Below are 14,700 nucleotides of genomic sequence, written 5' to 3' on the forward strand. Positions count from 1 at the left end.
AATAAGAGCAGAGTAGAAAATTAACACCATGATCTAGGTAATTTATGGAACTCAAGTCAATAATAACTAAGCGAGGGCAAAACAGGTTTCTACAAGTTCAATTCATTTTGTAGCATTCTTATTGAGGATCAATCCACTCTGCTTTAGGTACTCCATGGGGTTCTGTTCAGAGGGACAGGCGATGAAAAGAACAAAGTCTTTGACCTCCAGGACCTTCTAGATAATTGTCCAGCTTTTCTATTCACCTGTCCTATGTGGACATGGCTTTAAAAATAACTGCTATTTTACAGGTCTCTGGGGGCAATGTCATTATGAAGCTTGGTTCTCAGTTGTGAATATCTAGAGAGCCTAGTAAAATAAGGGGGTCAGGAAATATTTAGTGAATAAATGAGTGAATGAATATTCCACCTGCTTGAAGATAAATATTGGTCACCCCAATTCCTAGCATTTTTATACTTCTTCATAGTCCAGTATTTTATTTGTTTTCTCATTTTATCCCCAAATCAAGCCAGAGTAAGGTGAGGGAGGTAATGATCCCAATTTATTTTAGAGAGAACTTCAGAGACCTGAGACCACACATTTAGCAAGTTACAGAGTGAGTGACAAACCTACATGGACTTTATAGTCCCAAGGTTTGCATTTCTAATAAGGACAGGAAAATGGATGAGGGGCCTGACTCACACATAGAAGGTTCTAGCACTCTGGAGAGACATTGTAGGCCAATGAGAGAGTCCTACTACTTCTTCCTTTGCAGTGAGAAAGCAATTAAGAAAATTCAGCACACTAGTGGCAGCTGGAAAGTTGGCAGGTCCCTCAAGAGAAGGACTGTAAGCAATGTCATAGGCCAAGAAGATGGATGGAGTCCATTTATGCACTGAGGCTGACATACAAATGGAATCCTGCCAGTTTGACTGCTCTTTCTTCAAAGATGTCATTGACAGATGAGTATCTAAATGTTTTTGTTTAAAAAAGAAAACAAGAAAAAAGAAAGAAAGAAGAGAATAAAGCAAAAGCAAAACAAAACAAAACAAGAAACTCTTTCTGTCCCAAACAGACACACATAGCTGATGAATGTGAAAACACCAGATCAGGCCTGAGAGCAGTACAGGCCTTTCAAAGTCATCTTTGATGATTATTTGCAAAGTTGTACACCTTTCCTTCCAGAGACATTTCAATTTAACACAAGGATTTCATTGAAACCCCACATTCCTGCCAGTTGGCTGTTTTCCATCTGCTGTTGGAGGCACACTGGTGGGGGGACAAGCATGCTCACATATTCATCTTCACTTGCCAAAACAAGGCTTCTTCCCCAATTAAAATGACCTTTTTTATTTTAGAGTAGTAAACAATGTCTACTTAACTTGAGGAAAATATACAGAAGAAAGTTATCGAACCTAATCACACAGTGACATGATGAGTGAGTCAGAGTCAATGCAATCTGTGGGGAGAGCTGAGGAGGCCTCTCTGCTTTTGGAGACAGAGAGGTCCTCTTGAGGTCACTGCCTTCATGGTGCCGCATCCTTGGCAGCCTTCAAGAGCAAACTGAGCAAATCTGTTTTACTTCTGTCCACCAAGCACACTTTTAAAAAGAAGGTTAATAAGCACTGGTTTTAAAAGGTAAGTACTAAATACAGTTCCTCAGATAACCTTGCTTCTTTGTCTTCCTTAATGATGGGGATCTGTTGACATACACTGAAGAGCAGTAAAAGGGAGGATTTCTCTTCCACCCACTCAAGGTTCGCCAAACCATGTCCCATGACCTACATGTGGTCTCTGGCCGGCTGTGTAACTCAATAGTAGACCAGTACAGACCAGCAAACCATCTGGAAAATTCACATTCTTCTCCACACTGGACCCAGACTGAGTCCCCATTGTGACCATACTCAGCCAAACAGACATTTACGCAATAATTGGCATTTGGAAGCATCTGACCTTAGTTTGCTAGCTTGGACAGAAGTGGCTGGGATAGGCACAGTGATCTTACAGCCGACACAGAACATCCTTCATGATGACTGAATGAGAAACCCAAGGAAAGGATTTCCAGAAAATTCCAAACACAGGGGGACAGTCCACTTTGGTCAGACCATGTTATTGACAGCTGCTGCACGTGGCCCCATTCCAGAGAAATAACATGCCTCTGGAACTAGCTGGTTGCATCACCCTAAAGGTAAGCAAGGCTGACCTCCTTTACGCAAAAGTAAACCTTACTGAGTTAAATGATCTGTCTCCTACTTTCTTCAAGGAACATGAGATGCTAAGTTACAAAATTTGAAGACAGCAGCCGTGAATCCTCAGAGTCCTTATCTCCTGACTGATTATTTACAGGTCTGCCTAGATGAAGATGATCTATAGGTCAGATACATAAGACAGTCTTCCTTGCCATATCCAACAAGCCAGGAATAACCAGGGCAAATATCCTCAAATCTTCACATCCCTGCTAATACAATCATGATGCATAGGCTAAGTCAGAAATAAAGTGGGGAAAGGAGCCCAGTGTTTTCCAGCCAAAGAACAACCACTTCAAACATGTCTGCTCTGTTTGCATTCCTTCTCACAAATATTCACAGTGTGCAAAGACACAATGGTTGATGTTCAAAGTCCACCCATGGTACAACTTACTGAAGGAAATTGCCTGTAGAACAGAACAACTCCCTTTGGTAAATCTAGCCAATATCAGGATGGTGCTTGGAGGGTCTTGCCCATCCATCAGCTGATGGCTCCAACAATATCAGAAATAGATGATATGCCAGGCAGACTCATAGACTCCATTTTTGTCAGGAGCTGACCTCAAAGGAACACTTGTGGCAGTGTCAGGCCCTTCAGATCAAATACCAGCAACAAAAGTCCCCAGCTACCACAGACATCTACTGACACTCTTGAAAGTGAGAGAGACAGCAAAAGCCAGAGACAGGATTTCTTTGACAATTCCAGACTCTCCATTGTGAAATGTTTTGGCTTTCTCCTGGTCCCAAACCTGGCACCTGCAGATCCATCTAACTCTAATCCCTCAGTAGGATGAGAGTGGTGACAATCGCAGGCTCTCCACAGAAGGCACATTTCAGCTTACGTGTACCTAAAACAAACCCACACTTTCCTAGTATGCCCACTGTGATCCTAATGATGTGGCATTGGGAGATCTGGAGCTTACTTTAAATGAGCATGCTGCCTACTTTCAAGAAATTCTCCTCTGAATATACCAACAGTTTCTTACTGGCTCAGAGTTTAAGAATAAGAGTAATGGGAGAGATTTCTTTTGTCACATCAAACATAACCAGCTGTCAGAATCTTGAATTGGTGATGATACCAAGCTAAGAAAGAAGTAATTTTCAATTTTTGTTTTCTTTCAAATCTTATTTTTGAAGAGCAGACATACTGCATAGACGTAGTTGACTGTCCAGATGAATGTATGTCATGCTTATTTATATTGATTAAGATCCATCCTTTACCTGCCACCACGGGAGATTTCCGTTCATCCAGGAGCTGGATGGAGGTACTCGCTGTCACCACGTTGCTTTTGTTGACTATTCCTGAAAGAAGAGAAACCATCACAAGAATGGAGAGAGTTACATGTACAGCTTAGAGAATAATCATATTGGCTTACAGTCACCAATTCAGATTGTGCTGGTGTTTGGTTCCCAGAACCCAGAGTAGGCCAACTCTGTGACGCCATAGCTGCTGTGTAGATAATCCTTTCAGTTGAAGGAATCAGTGCACTGAGTTCTAACCATCACACTGGGTGGGGGGTGTCCAGCCTCTTTACTTCACATGAAAATTACTAAGTACCACTGGAGGGAACACATTTTTTTTTTTTTTTGGTTATTTGTGGTTACTAATTACAATGTTTGCTTATGTCAGTGATCATATTTATATCTCCTCTCTAAATACAGCCATGGAGAGCTACATGAGAGAAGGTTTTGAAACTGTTTCACACTTTGGGAACTTCAGCTCTGAGTTGTTTGGTTATGACTTTACTGACTTATAAAATTATAATTTCAAGCCCAGTTTTTCTTAACAAAATCATTCCAATTAGGGATAGACTCGGAACGCAATCCTTACTCCAAACTCTTATTAATGTCGTAACAGTATGACATTAATCTTAAGAGATTTTCAATTACTAACAATGATTCCAATACCTATGAATTAAAAGACACTGAGCGCAAATTTCAAACCCTCTGAGTTAATAATTGTTAGCACAGCACTTGCTTCATAAAAAGTGTTCGAGGGAATCCAATTGAATTGGGCAACAGGGGGGAGGCAGACCTGAATTTGAATACACGTAGGGCTGAAGCAATTGAGAGTTTTCTCCTAGCTTGAGTCTAAGCAGTAATGAAACCAGTTTCTTTTCCAATGTGTACAGGTAATCAACACACGGTAGAAAAAATGAGAGAGAGTTCCACCACAACACTTAAACTTGATGATGTTTAACATTTTCTCCAAATCCAAAGGAAGAATGAGATCTCCTAAGATGTTAAGTCGTCCTTAACTTTACCATGAACAAGTAAATTCCTTTTCATTATAGGATTTCACTGAAAGTTCAATGAAAACCCCACTTGCCAAAAACCAATTCTACAACAGTCTTAATTAACCAGAATTTGTTTTTCTCAGGCATAAGCCTCTATAGGAAAAAGACAGAAGAGTAACAAAGCAAACCTACAGAAGGGCCAATCACTCATAACTTTTATTTCCTACTGCTCCTTTTCCCTGTCCAGCTTTGAGCAAAACCCATCCTTTCAGAAAAGGCTTCCTGTCCACATCTAGTAAGCTAAGTTCCATTTTTGTCTTAGAAGATCAAGAAAGAGAAAGTATCGTGACATTGTATGATAAAAGAAGACATTGATAGATTTACAAAAGGAGAGAGTTCACTGTCTCTCAGTTGATATTTTTGGCAATAAAATGTCATACAAATAAATATAAAGAAAGAGCTTTAGTCACCTGGACATTTGTACGTGAGACACGTACGTGTGTGGGCGTGTGTACAAAGGAGTATAGACTAAGAATCTCAGTCCTAAAAGGAAACTAAGTGATAATCTCCTCCAAAATTCTACCTGTTTGGGGAATTTTTACAATAATGTTTGGCTTTCCTTGAATATCTTCCTGATAACCCTCTTCCTAATGAGTCAATTCACCTAGTTATTAGACAACCCTTGTCAATATGTCTTCTGTAAATTTTGAAAGCATTCTTTCTGAAGATGTTTTCGTTCATGGAAATGAGCAATGCTAAGACTCAGGGAGGGGGCTCCGACACTAAGCACTAGAGAACCTCCATTAGGGTTGATTTAGGAATGCTTGCAAGAGACTAGGTTAGTTGGCTTTAATATAAACCATAAGTATAGGTGGAACCGTTCAAAGGAATCCAAGCTTATAGAATTAGGTCTTAGTCACCTAAAGTTACTACAATGCACAGTCAGAGCCTTACATAAAATGGACACAAAAAGTATCAGCTGTGGGAGACCAAAAAACCAAACAAACGAACAACAAAAAAACCCTAAAACCCAAGGACAATTAAAAACTATTGCAGTTTGTTTTGCTCCTAAACCTCGTTGAAATAAGATAATGTTCACTTCTTTTTTGGAGGGAGGCAACCTTAATTTTTTATATATATAATATAAAATCTTAGGATTAGAAAAATCACTGGCTAGGTGCTTTTCCTTAGTCATTGCAGCCCTTAGGAGAGCACAAGGCTACACAAAACCTTAGTCCTCACTCCTGCATTTAGATATGAATCAATTTAGTTTTTTATAGGGGTATTGTGGGCCTCCAAAGTGGTGTGACTCACTGATGGTTCTGGAGAAGGATGTTATGCCTGTCTGAATTTTCTCTAAGTGGGGCCAGGACAACATAAAAAAAAAAAAAAAAAAAATCTCCTGAGAAATTTGTGTTTTTTTGTTGTTGTTGTTTTGTTTTTGTTTCTTTTCTCCTGAGAAATTTGTATTCAAATTCCACACAATAAAAAAGAGCAGTCCTGTTTCCAGAAATGCTCTTGCATGCTTTGGTTAAGCAAAAGCTTCATTTTACTTGGGGCCATTATACTCATGGAACTGGTTGGTAGTTCATTGCTAGGCCAATATTCAACACTGCCTCTCAAGACTCACTCCAGCATTCAGACAGCTTTCCTACACCCTGCATGCAATGCGTGGGGCCAGCAGAACCATACAGAGTCCCACCTCCAATGATACCCACCTGTGCTGAATGGGATGGAGTAGACAAAACTCCCAGGAAGCTGCTCAGCAGCTCTTCGGTACCAGAGAGGGAAATGGTCTGCATTAAAAATGTTCTCCTTGTCTCCAGCTTTCAAGAAATCCCTTGAAATGGAAAGGAATAATAACATGTTAAAAAGCCACAAATAATCCAATTTAAAAATGGGCAATGTACCTGAATAGACAGTTTTCCCCCATAAAAGCATACAAATGGCCAACAGATACATAAAAAGATGCTGAACTTCACTAGGCATTAGGGAAATCCAAATCAAAACCATCTCACACCTGTTAGGATCGCTATTATCAAAAAGACAAGAGACAGCAAGTGTTGGCGAAAGTGTGGAGAAAAGGGAACCCTCGTGCACTGTTGGTGGGAATGGAAATTGGAGCAGCCATTACGGAAAACAGTATGGAGGATCCTCAAAAAAATTAAAAATAAAACTACCATCTGATTCAGCAATTCCACTGCTGGGAATATATACAAAGGAAATGAAAACACTAACTCAAAATGATATTTGCTGTTCATTGCAGCATTATTTATAACAGCCAAGATAGGGCAACAGTCTAAGTATCCATCGATAGATGAATGGAAAAAGAAATGGTGGTATATATACAGATAATAGAACATTATCCAGCCATAAAAATGAGGAAATCCTACCATTTGCAACAACACCATGGATGGAACTTGAAAGCATTAGGTGAAATAATCCAACACAGAAAGACAAATACTATATGATCTCACTTATCTGTGGAAGCTAAACACAAAGAAACAAAAGCAAGCAAACAAACAAAACCCACAAAAAACTCCACCACAATCAGGAAAAGATTGTATTTGTGGTCACCAGGGGCAGGGAGTGGGGGCAAGGGGAACTGGAAGAAGGTGGTCAAAAGGTGCAAGCCTCTGGTGATAAGTCAGTCCTAGGGCTGTTATGTACAACACGGTGACTACAGCTAACCCTGCTGCATGACTCACAGTCAAGTTGTGAAAGGAGTGAATCCTAAGAGTTCTCGTCACAAGGAGGATTTTTCTCCTTTTCTTTTATTGTACCCGTATGAGATGAGAGGTGTTAAGTAAACCTATTGTAATCATTTCACCATATATGTAAACCAAACTATCATGCTGTATATCTGAAATTTTTACAGTGGTGTAGGTCAATCATTTCTCAATAAAACTGGAATAGAAGGGAGGAAGAGGAAAGGAGAGGAGGAGGAAAGGAGAGGAGACGAGGAAGAGGGAGAGGATGAGGATCCTGGCACCTCTCAGCAAGGAAAAGCCAGATGCCAGTGCGTCCCAAATGCCTTTGTTGGATAAAGACAGTGTAGGCTTTCAGAACCCCACCCTGCCTATCCCAGTTCTGAGACAACCTGTAGAACACTGTGCACCCCAGATTACTCAAACACCCTATGAATTCCGGCAGTCAGACTCCTAGAGGGTGAAATGACTTCTTCTAGTATATCTAGTGAACTGATTATCTTAGCATCTAAAGCAAGCAAGCAAGCAGACAGAGCCTCCAGAAATCATATCAGAAGACCAAAGATAGTCAGAAAGCTCTGTCTTGCCTTATAATTCACACATGATCAGATATCCTTGGGAAGAGCAACTTCTTAAGCAGATTTTTACTCTTCTTAGAAAAAGTGTAACAGAGGTAGCAGTTGGCCACGTAGAGATCCTTGCTCCTTTCCTTCTTCCTCAGCTTTCCCTCCAGACAGCAGGACTGCCTGCCTCCTCTGTAAATCCCTCACTTTGCCCAGCCTCCCACCTGCTGCCCACAGCACTTTTCTCTACCCTGAAGCCTACATGCATTTTCTTCCCTATCTCTTCCTTTCAAAATCATATTCCCTTCATGGTGTGCCTCAAATCCCACCTCCCACACAAATCTGCAGACATGGGTAAGCTCCTGCCCCACCTGGGGCCCACTGCCTTGGTCTGTCACACAGCCTCCTTCTTCCTTGGCCTCATCTGCACTATGTTGTGTCCCAACCCAAGCCTCCTGAGGTCTTTGAGGAAAGAAGCTTTTGGTTCCCTCCACAGAGCCTTACATATCCCAAAGTTCCAATGAGTCTGTGCTGGCTTCAATGAACTCCAAAGGTTCATGTTTACTCTCCAGCACCCAAGTGCTTCGTCTTGGCTGACACAGAGGACTCAGGGGAGGAAATGACTGCCTGGCTAGTCCCCAGTCTGCAGACAGCTTGCAGGAAAGGAGAGCAGTCAGGGGACAATGTGTATACAGGGGAAAAGGCCACTCACTGAACCAGAAATGGCACCACTTTCTATCCAGCAGTTTGCAATGTGAAGTTGGACTGATTGCACAGACAATGGAGAAAAATACTCAAATATTCTACACTGTTATAGCATGGTTGAATTTATGTGCTAAGTTGCAATTAGCTGGCTTTTAGAAACTACTTGAATTAGCTTCTAAATCAGGAAAGCATTCTGTGGTTTTAGGGTGTGGCCAATCAGTGATCCCTTGATCTCTTCTTAAGATGCAAAGCTCACTCCTAGAGGAAGCCCATACCATTGGAGGCCACCCTTAAAATTCTTAGCATGGAAATAAGACTCCTTTTAACTTACACTAGTATGTCCTAATTTCTCTCTAAGGGCAGAGACTTTATTTTTCTTGACATTTCCAGGGCCTGGCACTCATCAGGCACTCATCGTATGTGTAATGATCACATAATAAATCAAATCTCATATTCCGATAAGAGTTCCTCAAGTATTCAAAGCAATTTGCTATATCTTTTCTAAACAATATTTCTCAATTCTTCCAAACTCCCTCATCAGTATTATGCTACCACGTAAAGACTCTCTGCTGTCATTCAAAAGGCCAGCTGCGGAGTCATGAGCGGGACAGAGATGGTGCCTAGACCTCTGGGTTTTTCAAAGTGCTGGGTGGAGGGAGTTCCAGGCATACTATTATAGACAAGCTCCTCCTTGCACTGATAAATTCAGTGGTAATGCTCCATGATCCTAAAATCCACAGGACTCACAAATATTGAAATGTGGCCTTTGGCATTTTTTTTTCTTTAGACGTGAGTTTATTCATAAATCTGACTTGGACAGGTGTGTGGAAGGGACTCTGCTGCCTAGCCCCAGGTGAAACGGACGGCTGCCTTCCATACTGCGTCATGGCACAACCATGAATTTTCATTTGTGATAGTCCTGCTCAGCGGTTGGATGTATATAACCTTGGGGAGGAAGGCAACCTTTTCATTCAGCAGTTAATGGTGCTACAGGGGCAGCAGGGGTCGAAGGGGAGGGCTCTTTCCCAGTCCTGGAAGGTGGGATAATAGCTTAAACTGATGGGGAACATCTGAGGACAACAGGTAATAGGCTTTGAACACTGCACAACTGAGCACCCAGTGCCTGCTGCTCAGGCCCAGACCATGCTGGCACCTGTTGCAGCAAGCAAGAACCTGTAGTGCTTGATCTCTATTGGCTTTGGTGTTACTAGAAGAAGGTCTGGTTGCCAGGAAACCTTGTGGGTTCCTGACAACTACCAGGTGGTGATTCAAAAGGAAGAAGGAGACGGCTGATTCTCCAGGATCTCTGAAAATGTTCTTCAGGAAGATAGGTCTTTCTGGGTGAGATGAAAGCCTACTTCTGGGGGCACCTGAGTGAGCATCTGCCTTTGGCTCAGATCGTGATCAGCAGTTGAGCATCTGCCTTTGGCTCAGATCGTGATCCTGGGGTCCTCGGATCAAGTCCCACAGCAGGCTCTCCGCGTAGAGCCTGCTTCTCTCTCTGCCTATGTCTCTCTGTGTCTCTCATGAATAAATACATAAAATCTTTAAGAAAAGAAAGAAAGCCTACTTCTGGATACTAGGGGCTGGTGTGGTGTTGTGTGAGACAAGTCTAGGTTTTAGGCACAGCTGAATGACCTTGGGTGAGTTACTTGGGTCAGTCGCTGAATCTCTGAGCCCATTTACTCATCTACAGGATGGGAAGAATAAAATTATTTACCACGATTCTATTAGAGTGCCATGCCACAGTATGTAAACTGAAAATGGCTCCAACAAATATATAGAATTCTTAAAGCTCAGGAGCTTCTTTCGTTCTCTGTGGTTTACATGGACTCCATGAAGCAATCATCTCTTAGACTTAGGACTCTTGGTGGGAGGTGGGATGGGGGGGTGGAGCAGAACCTCAGTGCAGAGGCTGACATCGCTGCTTCGATGTATGTGTTACATCTGCTCCAAGAGGCCACGTTGGAGGCACAAGATTCACTGCTGACACTGGCAGGCACAGAGGCAGTGAACTAGAATTGATGTGCTTCTAAAAGCAGGTGGTGGTGATAAGAGATGGAATCTCAGCATAGGAGGCTGATGCTAATATTAGTTAGTCTTGTGGTGAGGACTTCACATTCTCTAGCCCTCTCCCTGGTACTTTGGACTCTTCTTTGTGTGCTTTTTTTTTTTTTTAATTTTATTTATTTATTTTCAGAGAGGGAGAGAGCACAGGCAGGGGGAGTGGAAGGCAGAGGGAGAAGCAGGCAGAAGGAGAAACAGGCTCCCCACTGAACAGAGAGAGCCTGATATGGGACTTGACCCCAGGACCCTGGGATCGTGACCTGAGCAGAAGGCAGATGCTTACCCAACTGAGCCATCCAGGTGCCTCCCTTCTTTAAAAACACAGAAAATAAAAATAAATAAATAAATAAATAAATAAATAAATAAATAAATAAATAAATAAATAAAATAAAATAAAAACAAAAACACAGAAAATCTAAAAGCTTTCTAGCCCTGGCTAAGAGAGTATCTGAATAGTTGGGTCTTAACAAATGCCATCTGGCATTTGGATGGCACAGCTAGTTAAGTGTTAAACTCTTGATTTTGGCTCAGGTCATGATTTCAGTGTTGTGAGATCAAGCCCCATGTCTGGCTCCATGCTTAGAGGAGAGTCTGCTTGAGATTCTCTTTCTCCCTCACCCTCTGCCCCTCCTCCTGCACTCATGCACATGTGCCTGTGCTCTCCCTCTCTCTCAAATAAATAAATAAATCTTAAAAACAAACAAATGCCATTTGCTTGGACAGGATAGTCAGGTACAAGACCCTAAGACAACAGCACTCAATTCTATTATGCCTCTACATGAGTATATATGAATATATAGAGGCACAATATGCCAAAGGTACTTCTATATGAGTCAATGGTATGAGTTTCTTGAAGACAGAAGAATTATCTCATCCATCCAGATATCCAATGACTACTCACTCCGGGTCACAGTAGGGTCACAGGGAGCAGAGCTAACCTATACTTGCAGATATTTTTAGCTTCTCAAAGTGGTTTTACATTTATAGGTCCCAAGAACCCAGGTTGATCATCACTGTCATTTTTCAGAAGCAAACCGGTGGGACAAGCCAGGTGCTCACCCCAGCAGTCCTGAGTGTGACCTACAGGACAGACTAGCAAGGTACACTGTTTTGTTGTTGTAATTGTTCTTCTGCTTTGTCTGTTTCAATCTCAAGATGAACAGCCCTCCTCTTGAGCATAAGAGAGTCAGTTCCTGTGTCTCCTTCTGTTTCTCTAGGTCCAGAAAGGAGAAAGTGATGTGTATCTTGACATTTCTAGTCCTAGGAACTTGCCCTCTGGAAAAACAATTGGGCAGGGCTAAAAAGCTAATGAGGGCTTGGAAAAAAAAAAAAAAAATCAAGTCACAAGTGTAACCAACTTCCTAAATGACAAATTTGAGATGCTGAGAAAGAGTCCTTGAGTGGGATTTAAAAGCCAAGTCACAGACCATCTAAAAATCTATTGATTTGCCATTTCCCAGATTTGATTTTATAATATCCTATGGTGGGAGTCAGGGCCTCATCTAAGAGGCAAGAGCACTGCTGGATGGGGCTTGCTGGGACAAGAGCATCTCCTCCTCGGGTCTCCTGTGGGCCAACCCCTTTTGGATTGGTGGCCAGCCTGTGGCTTGATTATTCACCCTCAGGTATCCATAGGTTGGGGTGTGTGATGTCTGAGGGTAGTGTCTGAACCCTCCCACACATACTTGGCAAACTTTCCAACTCTCAGACTAGATCTGTACCTCTTACTTTAGAGAAAAAAAAATACCAAACTGAGAAATATAAATGGGGTTAGAAAAGACTTCCCAGGCTCACACCAGCTCTGCTCCAACACCAGGCTGAAGAGGTAAGACCCTATTGCTCTATGAAGACACAGAGGCTGAGCACTGGTTTCCAGGGCATCTGGGTCCTGGACTTGGGGAGGCCCTGCCCGCTGTCCGTCTGGGTCTCTTTGGAAGCACAAGGACACACTGTCAAACCCAAGTACCACCAGCCTGCCCACTCCTGGGCGTGGGGCTCTCCAGGCCCTCAGGCTCAGCGCAGCGGCACCGAGGTTTATTAAAGCATACGCAAACAAATAAACAACAGACTTGAAACACTGATTCTTGGACAGGCAGGAATTCCAATGCAGAGCTGCAGAGCAGCTGAATGCCCCAGGGCCATTCGTCAGGAGTCCTCCTCCTGGCTGCTCCCCCAGCAGCCGCACCATCGCCAGATTCTGCGATGACTCACCAGCGCGGGAGAGGACCCCAGGACAGTGGACAGAAGCCAGCGAGCATGAAGAACAAAGGGTTGTGGAAAGGCCAGCCGGCAGGTGAACACACACGCTCAGGCCCCCGTGGTAGAACAGAGGGGGAGCAGTGTCAGCAGGCCCGGGGTGGCCTGAATTCTGTTTCTACCAGTCATAGAATCAAGAAACGCAAGCCTCCCTTTGATTTTCCCATTTCAGGAGCTCCCTGGGCCCCTGCAGAGGAGCCTTCCTACTTACTGATTGGTGAGCTGCTCAGCCCCCACAAACAGATTGATCCTCGAGAGGCCAGTACGAGTGCCGAGGAAGGCAACCTCCACGCCCTTGTCAGAATTCCTGAAACACAGCAGCAGACAACAGGGGGATGCTTCCAGACAGTCAGCAGATAATGGCTTTTGCATTTTAAGACTCACTGGATATTTTATGAAACAGTAGTTTTGAAACCTGAAGTTTTAAAAGAAATTACAGAAACACACACACACGCACACAGCTGCACGCGTGCACCAAGCACAGAATGCAAACTCACTCCTTACAAAAGTTCTGTGGTCATTCTTGCAAGAAAAACTAAGAACTCCATTGAGTTCTGAGAACTCCAAAGCACCATGAGAGAATGCACACCCCTTATGCTAAGTAAACACACCTTATCTAGGGTTCTGGGTGCAAATTCAGAAGAACAGGCTGCAATGGAAATGATTTTAAGGAAAGGAAGAAAATCCTTAGAGCTAGCCTTTTGCATTGACCTACCAAATCCTTTCTTGGTCCTGAGACTGTTAGTGGAATCTGACATTGGTAACAACAGCAACTGAGCCACTAAGTCACGTCTGCAGTGCCCGACAGATGAGAAATGTCTAGAACCTGAATTCTATACCATTTGAAGCCATCATCTTATAAATTTTACCAGAGCATAGGTCTTCTTCTTACCACCAATCCCAAAGAGATGAGTAAAAAAAAAAGGGGGGGGGGAGGTTTCTTCAAATGACCCCTTTAAGATAGCATGCACAGGACCCCCTGAGAGTGGCCTTAGCAAAGAAAATTTATTTTAAAATTCACTACAGGTGTTTTTTTTTTTTTTTTCAACTTTCAAGGCAAAGTTTGTATGTTTGAGCACATTTGGGATATTCACAATGTCTCCCTCTTCACAAAAAAGGCAACGGGTCTTTTGCCACAAATACATAATTTCATCCTACAATAAAAGTATGAAGAGAAATAGTGGTTCTTAAATTTGCTTCCCTTCCTTAAATGCTAGTAGTCACTTGATTTGAAGCACTATCCATGTCATCTTCAATATAAGATAATTTGGTTACTTGATCTTTGATGGTAGTCAAAGTGGCCGATACTACCTCTAAGTATTTAAGGGGTGAATAAAAACCAACACTATGCATTTGTTTCTGCTTGCAGCCTACCCAAATTGGAAAGCCAGGCTGCCCAATCAGTTACAGATGTGGACTACAAAGCAAGCTACCATTTTGGAAATCTTTAGCATGTGTTAGGAGTGAATCAGCAATCTTTGCACTGGATTTTGAGTTTCATAAGAGCTTAAAAGAAACATTTCCACATCCACCAGAGAATGCAATTGCAGGAAAGGCTTTGACTCTTCCCAAACCTTCCCAGGAAATAAGAACCATGTAGGTAAGCAGTCCAAGGACACCCTTAAGTATAATGAGAATGGTGATGTCTCTTTGGGGCTCCAGACTCCTGGATAAAATTGCCTACCACATATTTCCACTTGGGAGACTTGAGATTAAAGTGTCCAGAAGAGAACTCTTGACATGCTTAGTCCCAAACCTGGTCTTCTTTCATTGTCTCTGGTCCTAGGAAATGGTACCACTATCTACACAGGTATTCATGTTGAAAACCTGAGCGTGATCCTTGACAGCTCAGCCTTTCTTCTCTTACTCAGCAGACCCACCATCAAATCTGAGGGTGGGAGTAGGAAGGTCTCACTTCTGGAGCATGCCACAAGTGAAT

The 14,700-nt window shown here is 42.6% G+C and overlaps 1 protein-coding gene across 10 annotated transcripts in view; it reads right to left on the reverse strand.

Moving 5' to 3' along the window:
* CACNA2D3 (calcium voltage-gated channel auxiliary subunit alpha2delta 3) overlaps positions 1 to 14,700 on the reverse strand; it is a 946,725-nt gene that overhangs the window by 148,683 nt on the left and 783,342 nt on the right. For all 10 annotated transcript variants that reach the window (XR_005374880.1, XM_038566127.1, XM_038566132.1 and 7 more), the window contains 3 exons: positions 12,973 to 13,068; positions 6,181 to 6,302; positions 3,447 to 3,527 (listed from right to left, as the gene is read on the reverse strand). Coding sequence is in view for 9 of the 10 variants with exons in the window: in XM_038566127.1 (XP_038422055.1) it covers positions 3,447 to 3,527; positions 6,181 to 6,302; positions 12,973 to 13,068 (299 nt within the window). In the remaining variant the exon portion in view is untranslated. The remainder of the gene's footprint in view (positions 1 to 3,446; positions 3,528 to 6,180; positions 6,303 to 12,972; positions 13,069 to 14,700) is intronic.

This window comes from Canis lupus, chromosome 20, assembly GCF_011100685.1.
Source record: "Canis lupus familiaris isolate Mischka breed German Shepherd chromosome 20, alternate assembly UU_Cfam_GSD_1.0, whole genome shotgun sequence".
Classification (NCBI taxonomy): Eukaryota; Metazoa; Chordata; class Mammalia; order Carnivora; family Canidae; genus Canis; species Canis lupus.